Here is a 14,692-nt window from a genome sequence, read left to right on the forward strand (position 1 = left end):
AGTCACGTGACGCTGGTTCTGAACGAAACGCGTTGTGGAAACGCGTTGGCCTAGTACTTTTTGTCCCTCTCTGCTATTATAGTTTTTCAAGATGGCGGAACTACATGGAAGCCTCCGTGGACCTACCCGTCCCATGTATATAAAGATAATAAATTCTTCGTTTACGAGGATTAGTCTGATCATTGGCATAGGTATTTGTACATCACTGAGGGCATATTTATTAATAAAAATATTGATTTTAGATAATAAAATATCTAAAAAAGCTACATACAGTCCCTTTAATTTAATGGTTTTTGTTTGGTTTTTGTGTGTAGAGAGAAATGGCTCATTCTAAGGTAATAAAACATAACGGTTCATTAAGTAAGGTCTTTATACACCACTGAAAACACAGTTATATTTATGATATTGCATTTCTGTCTGATTTAACAGTCTGATTCACTTCTGTTTAAGTATATGCCTGTGTAGGGACTAATTACATGCTTGATTAGCTGAGTAAAGTGTTCTCTATTTCTATTAAAAGTATATTACACATTCATTACGAGTGTTTTCGAACACAAACCATATACCATAATTATATTTGAGCCAACATCACCTGATCTCATTTTCTCATGGCTTTTTTGCTGCAACAAATGTGTTTTATAAACACACAATTATAGCAGCCAGAGAAAATTTTATATTAAAGAGTCAAGGGTCAATAGCCCAACTAAAGCAAACGCTAACCACCATCATGGTGACTTTAAAATACAACTATTGATTTAATTAAAACAGAAATTAAATAAAGTCAGTCTGGTTAGTAATAAGTGAAGCTGGTAATGCTGTTTGTGGAGTTGTTTAATCCTCCTCTGCTGAGATCTTCACAGATGTAATGTCTTTTCTCTTCAGTTGATTTCATCTGAGGCTGTGTCTGAAGTCAGTTGTAGTTCTTGTGTTTCTCTTTCCTTCAGTGATTCTGCTTGTTAACAGCAGGTGTTCATAATTAATGCTCAATCACCACTTAATTATCTCATTAACTTCAACACTGCTTTAACTCTGTAGTGTGCACACATATGAACACTGAGCAGTGTTAATTTAACATGGGCGTTTTTCTGTGTACTATTACATAAATCTTACCCGTTTCATTTACATATGACTAACAAATATGAATCACATTCAGTTTATTAATACAATTATATAAGTCTTATCTGTTTAATTTATGGATGACTTAAAAATATGAATCACATTCAGATTATTGATTGGTTTATGTTAAAACTATGTAATCCAAATGGATGGAAATTTTACATGCAATTTAAATACATAAATCTTATGTTTAGACACAATTTTTTTTTGAGTGTGGTATTTTCATAGTGAAGAGAACTACTGTGTTGTGAAAAAAATGCTTTGATTAATAATTATATAATTATAAGGTCTTTTCAGCCGCAACACCGTTTATATCACTTGCACACCGTGGCACCGCCCCCCACCGTCGTTTAGATTTTTGGGGATTTTTTATAGTAGTACAAATTATTTAGTTCAGTTAGAGAACAGACAATACAATAAAAAACAGTACAATTAAAAACTGAACGTGTCTACTCAATGCAGCGTTGGACGCGAGTCACAGCACAGATCAGCAGCAGGAGTCAGGTTTCACCGTTTAAGACGATGGAGGAAAATTTGGCTTCAAAGTGAAATGGAACAGCCCCTTTTTAAGCGTGTTTGTCATTGTACTGTTTTGTTGTTGTTGTGCCTCTGTTTTTATTAAGAATAATAATGAACCCACCATTCAAGCAACTGCTGCCACCGAATTGGCGCTAATTCAAAAGCGAAAGTAAAACGCACACAGGCATTCATATCGTGACAATTTGTGATTTTCTCCTTCAGTGATTCTGCTTGTTAACATCAGGTGTCTTCAATAATGCTCAGTCACCACTAAATTAATCACTTAATTATCTCATTAACTTTAACACGCTTGAGTGTTAATTTAACACTCATATTTTAACACTTTAACACTCTTGAGTGTGGACTCATATACACTCCCAGGAGTATTAATTTAACACTGGAGTTTTTGCTGCGGAGTAATGCCGCTCCATCTGAAAGCAGGTGATGGCGATTTACTACTAATCAAGGAACCGGCTTTACTGACGAGATGCGCATAACAATGTCAAACGATATATCGCCCAGCCCTAATATATATATCGAGCAGCGTTTCCTAAAAGCATCGTAAGCCTAAGTTGATCATAGATACCATTGTGTCAGTTGTTCTACAATCAACTTAGGCTTATGATGATTTTGGGAAGTGCAGCCCTGATCTGTAGCCTCCACACATTAGAAAACACTCAGAAAATAAGCCAATAGAGACACAGTGTGTAACATTACCAGGTGAGATGGCCACTGGTGTGACAGCTGTAGGGCTGGTGTTAATGCTGCCAGTGTCTGAAAGTTTGGATGAATAGTGATTAATGAACAGAAACACAAATATGTGTGTGTGCTCTTCGCTGTGTGTGTGCTCTCCACTGTGTGTGTGTGTGTACTCTCCGCTGTGTGTGTGCGCTGTGCTCTCTGCTGTGTATGTGTGTGTGTGTGCTCTCCGTGGTGTGTGTAAAAGCAAAGTCTGCTTAAAAATGTGCTCTGGAAAATTTCTCTGGACTTGTTTCTGTTTGCAGATCTTCTGTGCTTTAACACGGTGTGTGTAGCAGTGCTGAGCAACACTGGTAAATGACGCTATCCTCTCATTCACTCGTCCTCTCCCTGCTTGCTGCTCACATGCTCTGATAATAATAGCGCTGTAGCACTACTCTATTTTGATAAGCGTTAAACAAATCTGATTCTGTTCAGAACTGAATGAAGAATAAGATATTCATAATAATATTTAATATTTTAATATAGGCCTATATTTCCTGTCCAATTTTTGAGTGTTACTTTATTTCATCTACTGACAGTTATGCTTCAATAAAACCTTGTTTTTTTTTAGGTTGGTTGAAATCAGTTATAATCTGTAATCTTAAATAATTTATTTCATTTCAACATTTCAACCAGTTATTGTAGATGTTTCCACATGAAGTACATTTTCTAAGTTGAAATGACAAAACATATTTTCAGTGTACATTACCTATTGCAGTCGTCGCCGGTGAGACAGTTGAAAAGGCCAAGTACAGTCTTAAGACATCTAAAAAATAATTATAAATACAAATGAATCAACATGTTTAGGACACAATAAAATAAACATATAAATATAAGTTTGTACTTAAAATAATAGTTCACCCAAAAATGAAAGTTCTGCCATCATGACTTTTTCTTTCACAGAATATTGTATTGTCTATCCTAGAAATTATTAATCTCACACATCTTTTCCACTTAATGAAACTCTCAAGCCTTTTCTGTTCAAACTAACAAAAAAGCACCATTGCAGCTCTACAGTATCTATATGAAGTATGATGTGTGTGTCATACTGATATAAAAAGCTAAGATCGCACAACCAAAAGAAACTCTGATTCAATAAAAAACAAACATTTTCAATAAATCATTAACATCTAAACCTCTGCTAATTCTCAGATGAATGACAGAAAAAAAGTCAGTCTGGTTTGAAATAGATATTTCATTTTTTTCCAGTTGATTTCACATTAAAAGTGTTTAAGTCAGTTGTAGTTATTTTGTTTTGTTTTTTTCTTCAGTGATTCTGCTTGTTAACGTCAGGTTTCTTCAATAATCAAACAATCATCACTCAATGAATAACTTAATTATCTCATTAAAGTGGTCATATAATGGTACATGCACTTTTACAAGTTGATTGTACTGAAATGTGTGTTGGCAGTGCCTGACACAACCATCATAAAATGATAAAAATCCATCCAGTGTTTATTTTTTTAATCTATCTGTCTATTTATTTTTATTTTTTTGATGGTGTTTTCTCAGTTCCTGCTCTTTTTTTTTATTTTTATTTTTTTGTATTAATGCTGAGAACGGAAACATACAAAAGAGAAAGTATACATCCCATAATATCAACCAAAACAATAATAAAGGAGACAACAGTAAATAGGACAAAAAAAGAGGTAGGGCCAGATTACATCACATAGAGATGTTCACATGAAGAAATCAAAGGCAGTGCAAATTATAACAGTCCTTATAGCTTTCTTATTAGTAGATACTGAAATCATATTTAGATAATTTTCTACTTCTTTTAAGAAGACAGAGAAGACAGGTTTACAGTTTGAAAATGTGCATTTGTGAATGTAGAATTTGCTAAGGAAAATAACTAAATTAATAACAAAACAGATATTTTCATTTGTGGGGTCTGAGTCAAAATACCCAAATATAATGTTGCTCATATGTATTAAGAAGCCTGGCCAAATCTTACACTTGACAAATACATCAATACACTGTAAAAAAAAATTACATCTCCAAGTCAAAAATTTCTAGTGACTGATCATCACATCTAAATTTTTCAATTAGTCTGACGTATTATTTCTCATTGAGCCAATGTTAACAGACTATTGCAACAAGAATTGCACTTGGGCCAATTTAAAAATTTAGATGTGACCAGTCACTAGAAAAGTTTGCTTAAGTCTTAAACCAATCAGAAAGAGGGAATTTCTGGCAGGAGTTTCCTTTGTGGGAAAGATTTACGGCGCTGTCTCAAGCCCTCTTTTTGTGTTAATTAATACTCAGATAGATATAACAAATCCCCACTGCATTCTAAGAGAAGGTGATGTACATCAAAGCGTGAGTCATCAAATGAGGAGTAATTAGATAGGAGACATGATACAGGTAAGGTTACATTGACCGTTGGTTGTATGATAAAATACATACCATGGTGTATACATAATAGGACACAAAACATCACTGCATGAAAAGACTCAAATCCGGCAATATCCGGGCATGGTAAACTCCTGTGTAATTTGATGTTTGCCGGATGTATTTGGGAGAAAGCGGTTCAGAGTAACACGGAACAGTACACAGCAAAATCCCCAGTGTTAAATTAACACTCCTCGGTGTACATATAGGTCCAACTACAGAGTGTTAAAAATTAACACTGAAGCAGTGTTGAAGTTAATGAGATAATTAAGTGATTAATTAAGTGATGATTGGCCATTAGTGGTGACACCTGATGTTAATAAGCAGAATCATTGAAGGAAAGAGAAACAAGAAGTACAGAAAAAAGAGAAACAAAAGAACTACTGACTTCGAGCCATTACACACTATTGCACTTAATATTACCGAATGTTAGTTTAATCTACTACTATATGGATTTGAAATACCAAAACTGAATTTCATTAATGATGCCTGCAACTTTTTCCCCCAGAATAAATTCATCACATAACCTGGCTGTGACCACTTACAGTGAGGAAAATAAGTATTTGAACACCCTGCTATTTTGCAAGTTCTCCCACTTGGAAATCATGGAGGGGTCTGAAATTGTCATCGTAGGTGCATGTCCACTGTGAGAGACATAATCTAAAAAAAAAATCCAGAAATCACAATGTATGATTTTTTAACTATTTATTTGTATGATACAGCTGCAAATAAGTATTTGAACACCTGTCTATCAGCTAGAATTCTGACCCTCAAAGACCTGTTAGTCTGCCTTTAAAATGTCCACCTTCACTCCATTTATTATCCTAAATTAGATGCACCTGTTTGAGGTCGTTAGCTGCATAAAGACACCTGTCCACCCCATACAATCAGTAAGAATCCAACTACTAACATGGCCAAGACCAAAGAGCTGTCCAAAGACACTAGAGACAAAATTGTACACCTCCAGAAGGCTGGAAAGGGCTACGGGGAAATTGCCAAGCAGCTTGGTGAAAAAAGGTCCACTGTTGGAGCAATCATTAGAAAATGGAAGAAGCTAAACATGACTGTCAATCTCCCTCGGACTGGGGCTCCATGCAAGATATCACCTCGTGGGGTCTCAATGATCCTAAGAAAGGTGAGAAATCAGCCCAGAACTACACGGGAGGAGCTGGTCAATGACCTGAAAAGAGCTGGGACCACCGTTTCCAAGGTTACTGTTGGTAATACACTAAGACGTCATGGTTTGAAATCATGCATGGCACTGAAGGTTCCCCTGCTTAAACCAGCACATGTCAAGGCCCGTCTTAAGTTTGCCAATGACCATTTGGATGATCCAGAGGAGTCATGGGAGAAAGTCATGTGGTCAGATGAGACCAAAATAGAACTTTTTGGTCATAATTCCACTAAACGTGTTTGGAGGAAGAAGAATGATGAGTACCATCCCAAGAACACCATCCCTACTGTGAAGCATGGGGGTGGTAGCATCATGCTTTGGGGGTGTTTTTCTGCTCATGGGACAGGGCGACTGCACTGTATTAAGGAGAGGATGACCGGGGCCATGTATTGCGAGATTTTGGGGAACAACCTCCTTCCCTCAGTTAGAGCATTGAAGATGGGTCGAGGCTGGGTCTTCCAACATGACAATGACCCGAAGCACACAGCCAGGATAACCAAGGAGTGGCTCTGTAAGAAGCATATCAAGGTTCTGGCTTGGCCTAGCCAGTCTCCAGACCTAAACCCAATAGAGAATCTTTGGAGGGAGCTCAAACTCCGTGTTTCTCAGCGACAGCCCAGAAACCTGACTGATCTAGAGAAGATCTGTGTGGAGGAGTGGGCCAAAATCCCTCCTGCAGTGTGTGCAAACCTGGTGAAAAACTACAGGAAACGTTTGATTGCAAACAAAGGCTACTGTACCAAATATTAACATTGATTTTCTCAGGTGTTCAAATACTAATTTGCAGCTGTATCATACAAATAAATAGTTAAAAAATCATACATTGTGATTTCTGGATTTTTTTTTTTAGATTATGTCTCTCACAGTGGACATGCACCTACGATGACAATTTCAGACCCCTCCATGATTTCTAAGTGGGAGAACTTGCAAAATAGCAGGGTGTTCAAATACTTATTTTCCTCACTGTACCTCTTCGAAGAATTAAGGACAACTTTTACAGACGTTGACCCTGAATGTGCAAAAGGTAATCTTAAAGATGTTGTAATCATTTTAATGTCCTCTGTTTTACTTAGTTTTATTGGCTACTTAGTTTACATTTATTTATGATTTATTTAACAGGTTGCAAGACATATTTTGAGACTTTGCGGAGGAAGTATTCTTTGGCTCAGCCTGAAAAGGCCCAGCAAATAAACACTATGAGGAACATTGCAAAGAACCGTCAACGAAAGAGATGGGTAAGTTAAGAAACTGGTTAAGAAGTTTTTTTTTTTTTTTCAGAATGTAACTGTCCTCCTCTCTGTGTTTTAGTGGTTAAATTACTGTCATGTTTTGCAGTTGCTGGAGACCAGGTCCAGTGTTGTACAAACCAACACAGAAAGGGAACTGGGGAAGACTGCAACAATAGAACTGATGTCTGATGGAGATGCTATTGTTATTAGTATTAGTATTATTATTAGTTATCTGCTCTCTGCACTACAAACCAGACTAGAGGCTGACCCACGCTACGTCACACCACCAGCGCATCATGGCAGTTTGAAAAAATGAATATTTACATATATTTTATATACACTTTAATTTCTATATTTCTTATTTATTAATCTCGTTTTATATTGTATACTTTGTAGCCTATATTTGTTCCTTTTTGATGTGCATGTTGCTTATCTCCACGTTTTGTATGTTTATAATGTTCTTTGGAATGTTCATGTTATATTTGTTTTTGTTCCTTTACATTTTCATCCCTTAAAATATTTTTGTTCCCCCATTCCTTTTTAATGCTTGTTTATAATGCTCTTTGGAATGTTTTATTTACCTTAATAAAAATGTCAGACTTTCTCATTGTTCTTTGTGTGTGTTTTTAAAATTATATTTGAATGTATTAAAATTGGGGTAAGGGGGGTTTAGTGTATACTGAGCAATATCTGCATAGCTGGCCTATAACCAATCAAATCACTGTGCGAAAAGGCCTAGTGTGGGCTATGTTCTAAAAGTAACCAATCAAATCACTTTCCTGGGTTTTCAATGTGTCCTGTCCTCCAATAGTGGTCTGGGTAATGGGAGTGGTTTTAAAAGAAAAGGACCAATAGGGGGGAAGGCTGAAAGGTGCGCAAAGGTGTGAAAATGTTCTCTTGAAAAAAAGCTTTGAGGAGATTACTTGCCATGGCAACAAATGGCTGTAGCACGGAAGTATACGTCCACAACATACATCCGATTTGGTATCATTTTGGATGTATACGGATATATACAGACCCATGGAATTTGAGCTATCCGGCCAGTATACTCCTGGATTCTTCCGAATTTCAGCAGTGTATACAGGAGTATACTGGTCCAGATACACCTCTTTTCATGCAGTGCATCACAATCATTCACACAGTTTCTGGGATGCACGTTCATTTCTAGATCAGTTAGTTTCTGATTAATGCAGCGAAGTCTGCATGGAAGATTGTTTCTGTCTCCCCATTGTCTCTCTCTTGATCGTAAAACCCTCTGTGTTTCCTGTAAAGGCGGGCGTACACGGTGCGATTTTTTGCTGTTTTACGAGCTCGCAGATGATTTTTTTCACTCGGGAGAAATCGTGTGGAAATCGGTTATTCTCGCATGTTGCGGCTCGTATCGTGTGCGAGGAAAATACAAGCTGAGCCGAGCACCTCCCGAAAGTTCGGGAGCTGTCGGCTTGAATTCGTGAGGTGTGTGCGGTTGAATGAGCCGATTTGTCGATGGCTCTGAATTTGACCAATCAGGAGCTGAGGAAAACCACAGAAGAAGAAGGACGAAAATGGCAGCGCCACCGCCACGGCGAATTTGGACTATTGACAAGGAAGATAAACTCGCTGAACTCTGGCAGGAACAGCGAGCACTGTATGATGTGTCATGCAGTGTGTACCACACTCTTAAAGGAGAACTCCGGTCAATTTTAACATTGAGCTCATTTTTTTGTAAATGTGGAGTGCTGTCAGTACAGAGAACAACGACAAAAATCAGTGTTGCCTACACCGTGTTATCCTCTTTTTAAAATTTGCACTCTGTTGACTTCAATGGGGCAAGTTTTAAACCTGCTTTTACCCTCTTAACATCCTTGATGTGTCATTATTACAAGTGCACAGCCAATGTGAGTGATTCCTTTACACTGTTATACCTTCCCGGGTTGTTTTACAGTAAAATACTGGCAACACTGTTGCCAGTAAAATACTGTTAATTGTACAGTTCTTTACTGTAATCTACAGTTTGTTTCTGTAAAAATGCAAATTAATAAAAAATAAATTAAAACTCAAGTTAACTAATTACACTTGCAGAAACCGACTGCCTTAAATTGACCAACTGTCATTTAAATGTATTAACTAAAATTTATAATGCATTAATAAGGTGAGCAAAGTATTACTGTGAACTTATTTCATTTGAAACCACAACAAAACTATTTAACGTAAAAAGATTTCCACTTGAACAGCATCTACACAGTCACCGCCTGTTAAATAAAGCAACATGCAGCAAATCATCAATGTTTGTAGATCTTCTCCTGGACTGAAGCACAGGCTCTACTCTAAAGCACAATGGAGACCCAAAAAATACATTTTACAGTAAACTACTGGCAACAGTGTTGCCAGTATAAACCTGTTTTATAACTTACAGTTTATTACATTTTGTGGGTGTGTCTTTTTATCTTACACTGTTAACCCTTTCAACCCTACAGGAAAATCCACACTACAAAGAGTAAAAAGTAACATTGACGCAGTGTTGCAGTGAGATAATTAAGTGAATATGTTGAATAATGAAGTGAATAAGTGAAATAAGTTATTGTTGAGCATTACTGATGAACACCTGCTGTTAACAAGCAGAATCACTGAAGGAAAGAGAAACACAAGAACAGAAAATAGAGAAACACAAGAACTACAACTGACGTCCAGCCATTACACATTATTACACTTATTATTAACAGTATGACTTTATTTCTGTCATACATCTACAGAAGTTGTTATTGAGATGTTTAATTGAAAATGTTTGGTTTGAAGTTACCATTATAGAGATCAGTGTTTGCTTTAGTTGGGATGCTGACCCTTGACATTTTAATATTAGTATTTCATTGGCCGAATGACATGTGTCTTTGCACTTGTGCACACACAGTTTTTTGAATTATTGCAGTTATACTGATTATGTTGAAAAAATCATGGTATAGCCTGTTCATACACTAAATCTCTTTCAGTTTTTAATTCTGTTGCAAAAGTGTTATATTACCACCACTTTGAAACCATAGTAATAAATTACAATGATAATGTTTTAACACATAATGCACAGCCTTAAACAGAGCTACAATGTCTTGTAGAAACACAGAAATATCAAAAATCTGCATATGTCTCTCATCAATGGTGGCAATAATTTATTTGTATTTATTTATTCATGCAGGAGTGCATGCTGGGAGTTTTATACAATCCTGGAACTCTTCTTGTAAACTCGGAGATGTGGATTCAGATGGCAATTAAATTAACATAGCCTACGACCTGTTTGTCAAAAAACAGTAGGTACTAATTTGGCCAGGGATTTTTACGCGGGTTGGGTGAGAAAAAACACTGATATTATTATTACTTACCCCTGTAAATGTTTAAAATACCGGACGAGCCCATGAGAAACAATATTAGCGTCCGAATAGAACTTTCACTGGCCTTTAAAAGCGCTCTTTTATTAAATTAATAATATAATATATAATAATAATATAATTAAAATTCTAACAACAATCAGTGTGATTGACAATTTTATTTTTTGCATGAAAACACTTGAATTAGCCTAAATCAGTAGTCTTCACTATTTTTTTCATGAGAGCCGCACTGATAGGACAAAGTCAGTAGGAGAGCCATTTACCGCAAAGTATATAAAAAGTTACAATATGCAATGCAATAAATACAAAAGGGTGAAAAAAAACAACATTATTTATGATTTATCAGTCAAATTTGTAACTGAGACAAGATGATTTCCTTTAATGAAAAAAAAAGGATTTCCAGAAAATATTCATCCCAGAATGACCTTAAGTTATTTTTTTCTACATTAGCCCATCTCGTAGGCCTATCTAACCATCCAAGAGCACATGCAGTGTTAAAGGTGCTCTAAGTGATGTTGGGTGACGTCACTTCTTGTTGATGTTCGAACTACTGTCAAACAAAACGGAGGCTAGCTAGACCCTCCCTCCTCCTCATCCGCGCACTAACCCCCCAAACCCCACCCCCAAATCATTCTTGACAGTTATTGGCTGGGACAGTTTGTTATGTTTTCGTGGTGTGTGTGAGACCAGTTTGTTTTTGTTGCTGTTTGTGGAGCCTGTGGTGTCTAGAGAGACCGCGTTTTTTTACAGTGTGTTCAGGGGACAGGCAGCTAGCGGATGGTGAGGAGATGTTTGCTGTATGTGACAAAAAATATTTTGGCCTAAATAAACGCGTGACATCACTTAGAGCACCTTTAAGAGCTGGAAAGACCGCCATATAACTGGCTTCTCTGCAGAGACTGGATATTTACATGCACAACTTTTGTTTCAGTCGGACTGAATTCATTCTGATTGATGAATCTGAATGTATTGTAGTTTACATGAACGCTAAACATCGTGATGTGATACATGATCGGGTTGATGTGCGTGTTTATAAGTCAATAGATTCAAATCGGAATATGAACAACCGTTGTGCCGTGCTGTTTGTATTTTTCACGCAGTAAAAATGCCCTAAACCAGTCGTCTCGTCTGTATGATAATCTGAAACAAGGACTGGTGAGCCGTTGTCCTGCTTCACTTCACAGATGCTGAGTGAAAGGAGAATTATAGAATGAGAGGATACTCATTTATATGACACTTATTTATTTATCAGGAGAACAGCTCGTTCAGCGCGTCATACGTCGTCCTTTCAGTTTCGGTTTTCAATCGATCAAGTTTTTTCACGTTCTCTTGATAAACCACCCCTTTCAATTCGATCGAAGTTATTTGTAATAGAGCTGACACTTTTAGTTTTTAACGGGTTATGTTAAAGCCCTACTTGTTATTAATGTTTTTATGAAATGTCTCTAGTGAATGCATTATCATATTATATTTACCGCCATGCGAGCCACACATTAAAGCTTGGCGAGCCGCACAATGAGTAACACTGGCCTAAATGAACACTGTCTCGGTGTATTAAAACTTCAGAATTATATTCATATAGACCTGCAACAGTGATAAGGTAAAGCTAAGAGTGGTCCAGACCAACCTTCCGAACGTATGACTTACAGAAGGTATACTTAACTAAGAACGTTTCGGGAAACACGTATTAACGATAAGGTACAGCTTAAAGTCGGCATGAAACGGAAGTTGAGATTGTCATTTTTTCCTTGTTGTGACGTATATCCGAGTGAAACGGCTTCTGAAATTAGAAAAAAATGTAGGGCGGGGCTTGATTTCGTTCTTCGGGAATTGATTGGATCGTTGGAGGTTGGGCGTTGCAAACAAAATGGAGGCAGATTTGAATGCCAGTTTACATTCAGTTGTGGAGGATTTCTCTCCACCGGACTCCCCACCGTTACCTTCCCATGAAGGATTTTTTATTGAGGAGCCCGGCGACGAGGACGAGCAGCTAAATTTTCAGGCAGGAATCAGCTCATATTTATATGAGCCTCCCGCGAACCAAGATGAGTCAAGTTCACCCTCGAGAGCAGAAACGAGACAGACACCGATAGCCGCACCCTCATCGGCTCTGGCCGCACCCTTTCGCCATGGCACGTGACCAAAAGAGAAGAGAGGTCGTTTCGAGGGGGGAGGGAAGGGTAATGTTTTTGATTAAAGATTATAAGGGTACATGAATTTAAAAAAAATAATGAAGTGCACAGATAAATCATTTATAATAAACACTACAATATTACATATAAAAAGAAGATTTGTCAAATTTGATTTCATGCCGACTTTAAGGTGTAATTTAAGAACGACGTAGCGTTAAGAAGGTTTCGGGAAACCCAGCCCATATCTCTCAGCGATACATATTGGTTTTGATTTCTTAAACAAATTCATTTGTATATGACGTTCAATGTATTTTAATCACTTTTGCTTGTAGTTGAAGGGAGCGTGTTGGTAAATGTCCTAAAGACGGAGATATAGCGGAGATATCTACCAAACTCTAGCCTGTATGTTCAGTGATAAGATATTGCACATTTTAGCCTTTTCCAAATATTTGCTGCATTTTTAAAGTTTGTTAAACTTCGGTGTTAATCTGCATACCATGTACTTTAGTTCAGATGTTAAAGACAACCTGTACTGATTTATTGCGAATATGAAATTGTAATTTTGAGTGCCACTTTAACGAAGCTATATTTTGTTTTCTGTTGTATACCTGTATGAGACAGAGGAAATTGTAAAACATTGAGCCTCATGGCTGTAAATAAAAACGGTCATTTTTGTAGCTAATTTGGCTTCTGGTGACAAAATATTTTCTGAAATAATTGATGCAGCATGTCATAAAAGCTGCAGACAGAGAATAACTTGTATTTAATATACAGACAGCTCCTCCAGACCTTCGATCGGGATCGTGAGCATGTATATGGGTATTTACATTTTTGTAAACGTATAACACTGTTTTTTATGCTTTTGTTGTGAAAATAAAATAAATCAAATCAAAAATCAAATCATGTGCTGTACTCATGTGAGTGGTCAAAAAAAAAAACTCTTTTATGCACTATTTCACAATCATTTCCACAGTGTCAGTCTTTCTTACACTGGGGCGGTTTCTGGGTGTGTTGGTGTATTAGAAAGAAACTGATACTGGGTTGTGAATAATATCCTCAAAGTCTCTCTGGTTTCAAGTTTATAACAACAGAAATCATTGATCTTAAAGAAGAAGTCTTGTTTAACACAGACAGGCACAGTTCTGTACTAGTGGTCTTTGACACATGTTCCCAGCTGCTGTCTGACTACTAATCCAGCTAAAGTGTGTCAGAAATACACTTCAGATGTGAACAGAGTAAAACAATATAGGCTACTCACCCAAAAGAAGTTTCCATTTTAGCTCCATGTTCAAAAACAGTTAGGGACCGTTCGGCACTTATGGAAAGGACCACCAGAGGAAAATAGGGGAGGGACTTGTCTTTTTATTCTTTGTTGAGGGGAGAACTAGGTTACATTGTATTTATGTAACATTATTTATTTCAATTAACTTAAGTTAATTACATGAGGTTAATACAATGCCGTTTAGTTCAATAAGTTTAACAGTCTTAATTTTGTCCAAAACAATTAAGTTAATTAAGTTCAATTATTCTAAAATTAATATTTTTACATTCAACCAAAACAAATATGGATTATTTGTAAAAATATAAATTTTAGGATAATTGAACTTAATTAACTTAATTGTAATGTTATATTTCAATGTTAGTTTGTAATGGCAAGAACAGTAAGAGAAAATGTGATCAGATGATCAAAAAAAAAAATTGTTGAGTATTTATTTTATGCTGTTTGAAGGTTTGTGATATATGCAATTCCCAAAAGAAAATCTCCTGTTGACTGTTACTTTTTATCCTGAAGGTCTTTAGCTGTTTTAATAGTTAGCCTGTTATTTGTTTAAAGGAAGAGGAAAATATCTAACAATGACCTGGCGGACCGCCATTGTTTTTTGGACAGCACAAAGTCAGCGGTTTGACCCGTTTGGACATCCGTCGGTATGTCTAAGGATGGAAGGGTGTGTAACAGGATGAAAATGGAGTTTGGCTGGTTCCTTCCACAGCCAGGAATGCGAGGGAGTACTCTGGGGCGAATACAGAGATTGA

At 36.7% G+C, this 14,692-nt stretch overlaps 1 protein-coding gene and 1 long non-coding RNA gene across 3 annotated transcripts in view; one reads left to right on the forward strand and one right to left on the reverse strand.

Annotated features, from left to right (window-relative positions):
* Positions 1-14,003, reverse strand: part of LOC311077544 (uncharacterized protein) — a 471,588-nt gene extending 457,585 nt beyond the window's left edge. For both annotated transcript variants that reach the window (XM_084106074.1, XM_084106075.1), the window contains exons 1-3: positions 13,917-14,003; positions 3,086-3,142; positions 2,353-2,409 (exon numbers count right to left, since the gene is read on the reverse strand). In XM_084106074.1, coding sequence (XP_083962200.1) covers positions 2,353-2,409; positions 3,086-3,142; positions 13,917-13,944 — 142 coding nt within the window. In that variant the 5' untranslated portion in view covers positions 13,945-14,003. The remainder of the gene's footprint in view (positions 1-2,352; positions 2,410-3,085; positions 3,143-13,916) is intronic.
* Positions 6,837-7,903, forward strand: LOC311077560. Its single transcript, XR_014604930.1, has 3 exons — positions 6,837-6,965; positions 7,061-7,176; positions 7,277-7,903. It is a non-coding gene; the product is annotated as an uncharacterized lncRNA (long non-coding RNA).
* Positions 14,004-14,692: the final 689 nt, after the last annotated feature.

The sequence above is a fragment of the Abramis brama genome (genome assembly GCF_963993115.1).
Source record: "Abramis brama genome assembly, chromosome: 2".
Taxonomy (NCBI): Eukaryota; Metazoa; Chordata; class Actinopteri; order Cypriniformes; family Leuciscidae; genus Abramis; species Abramis brama.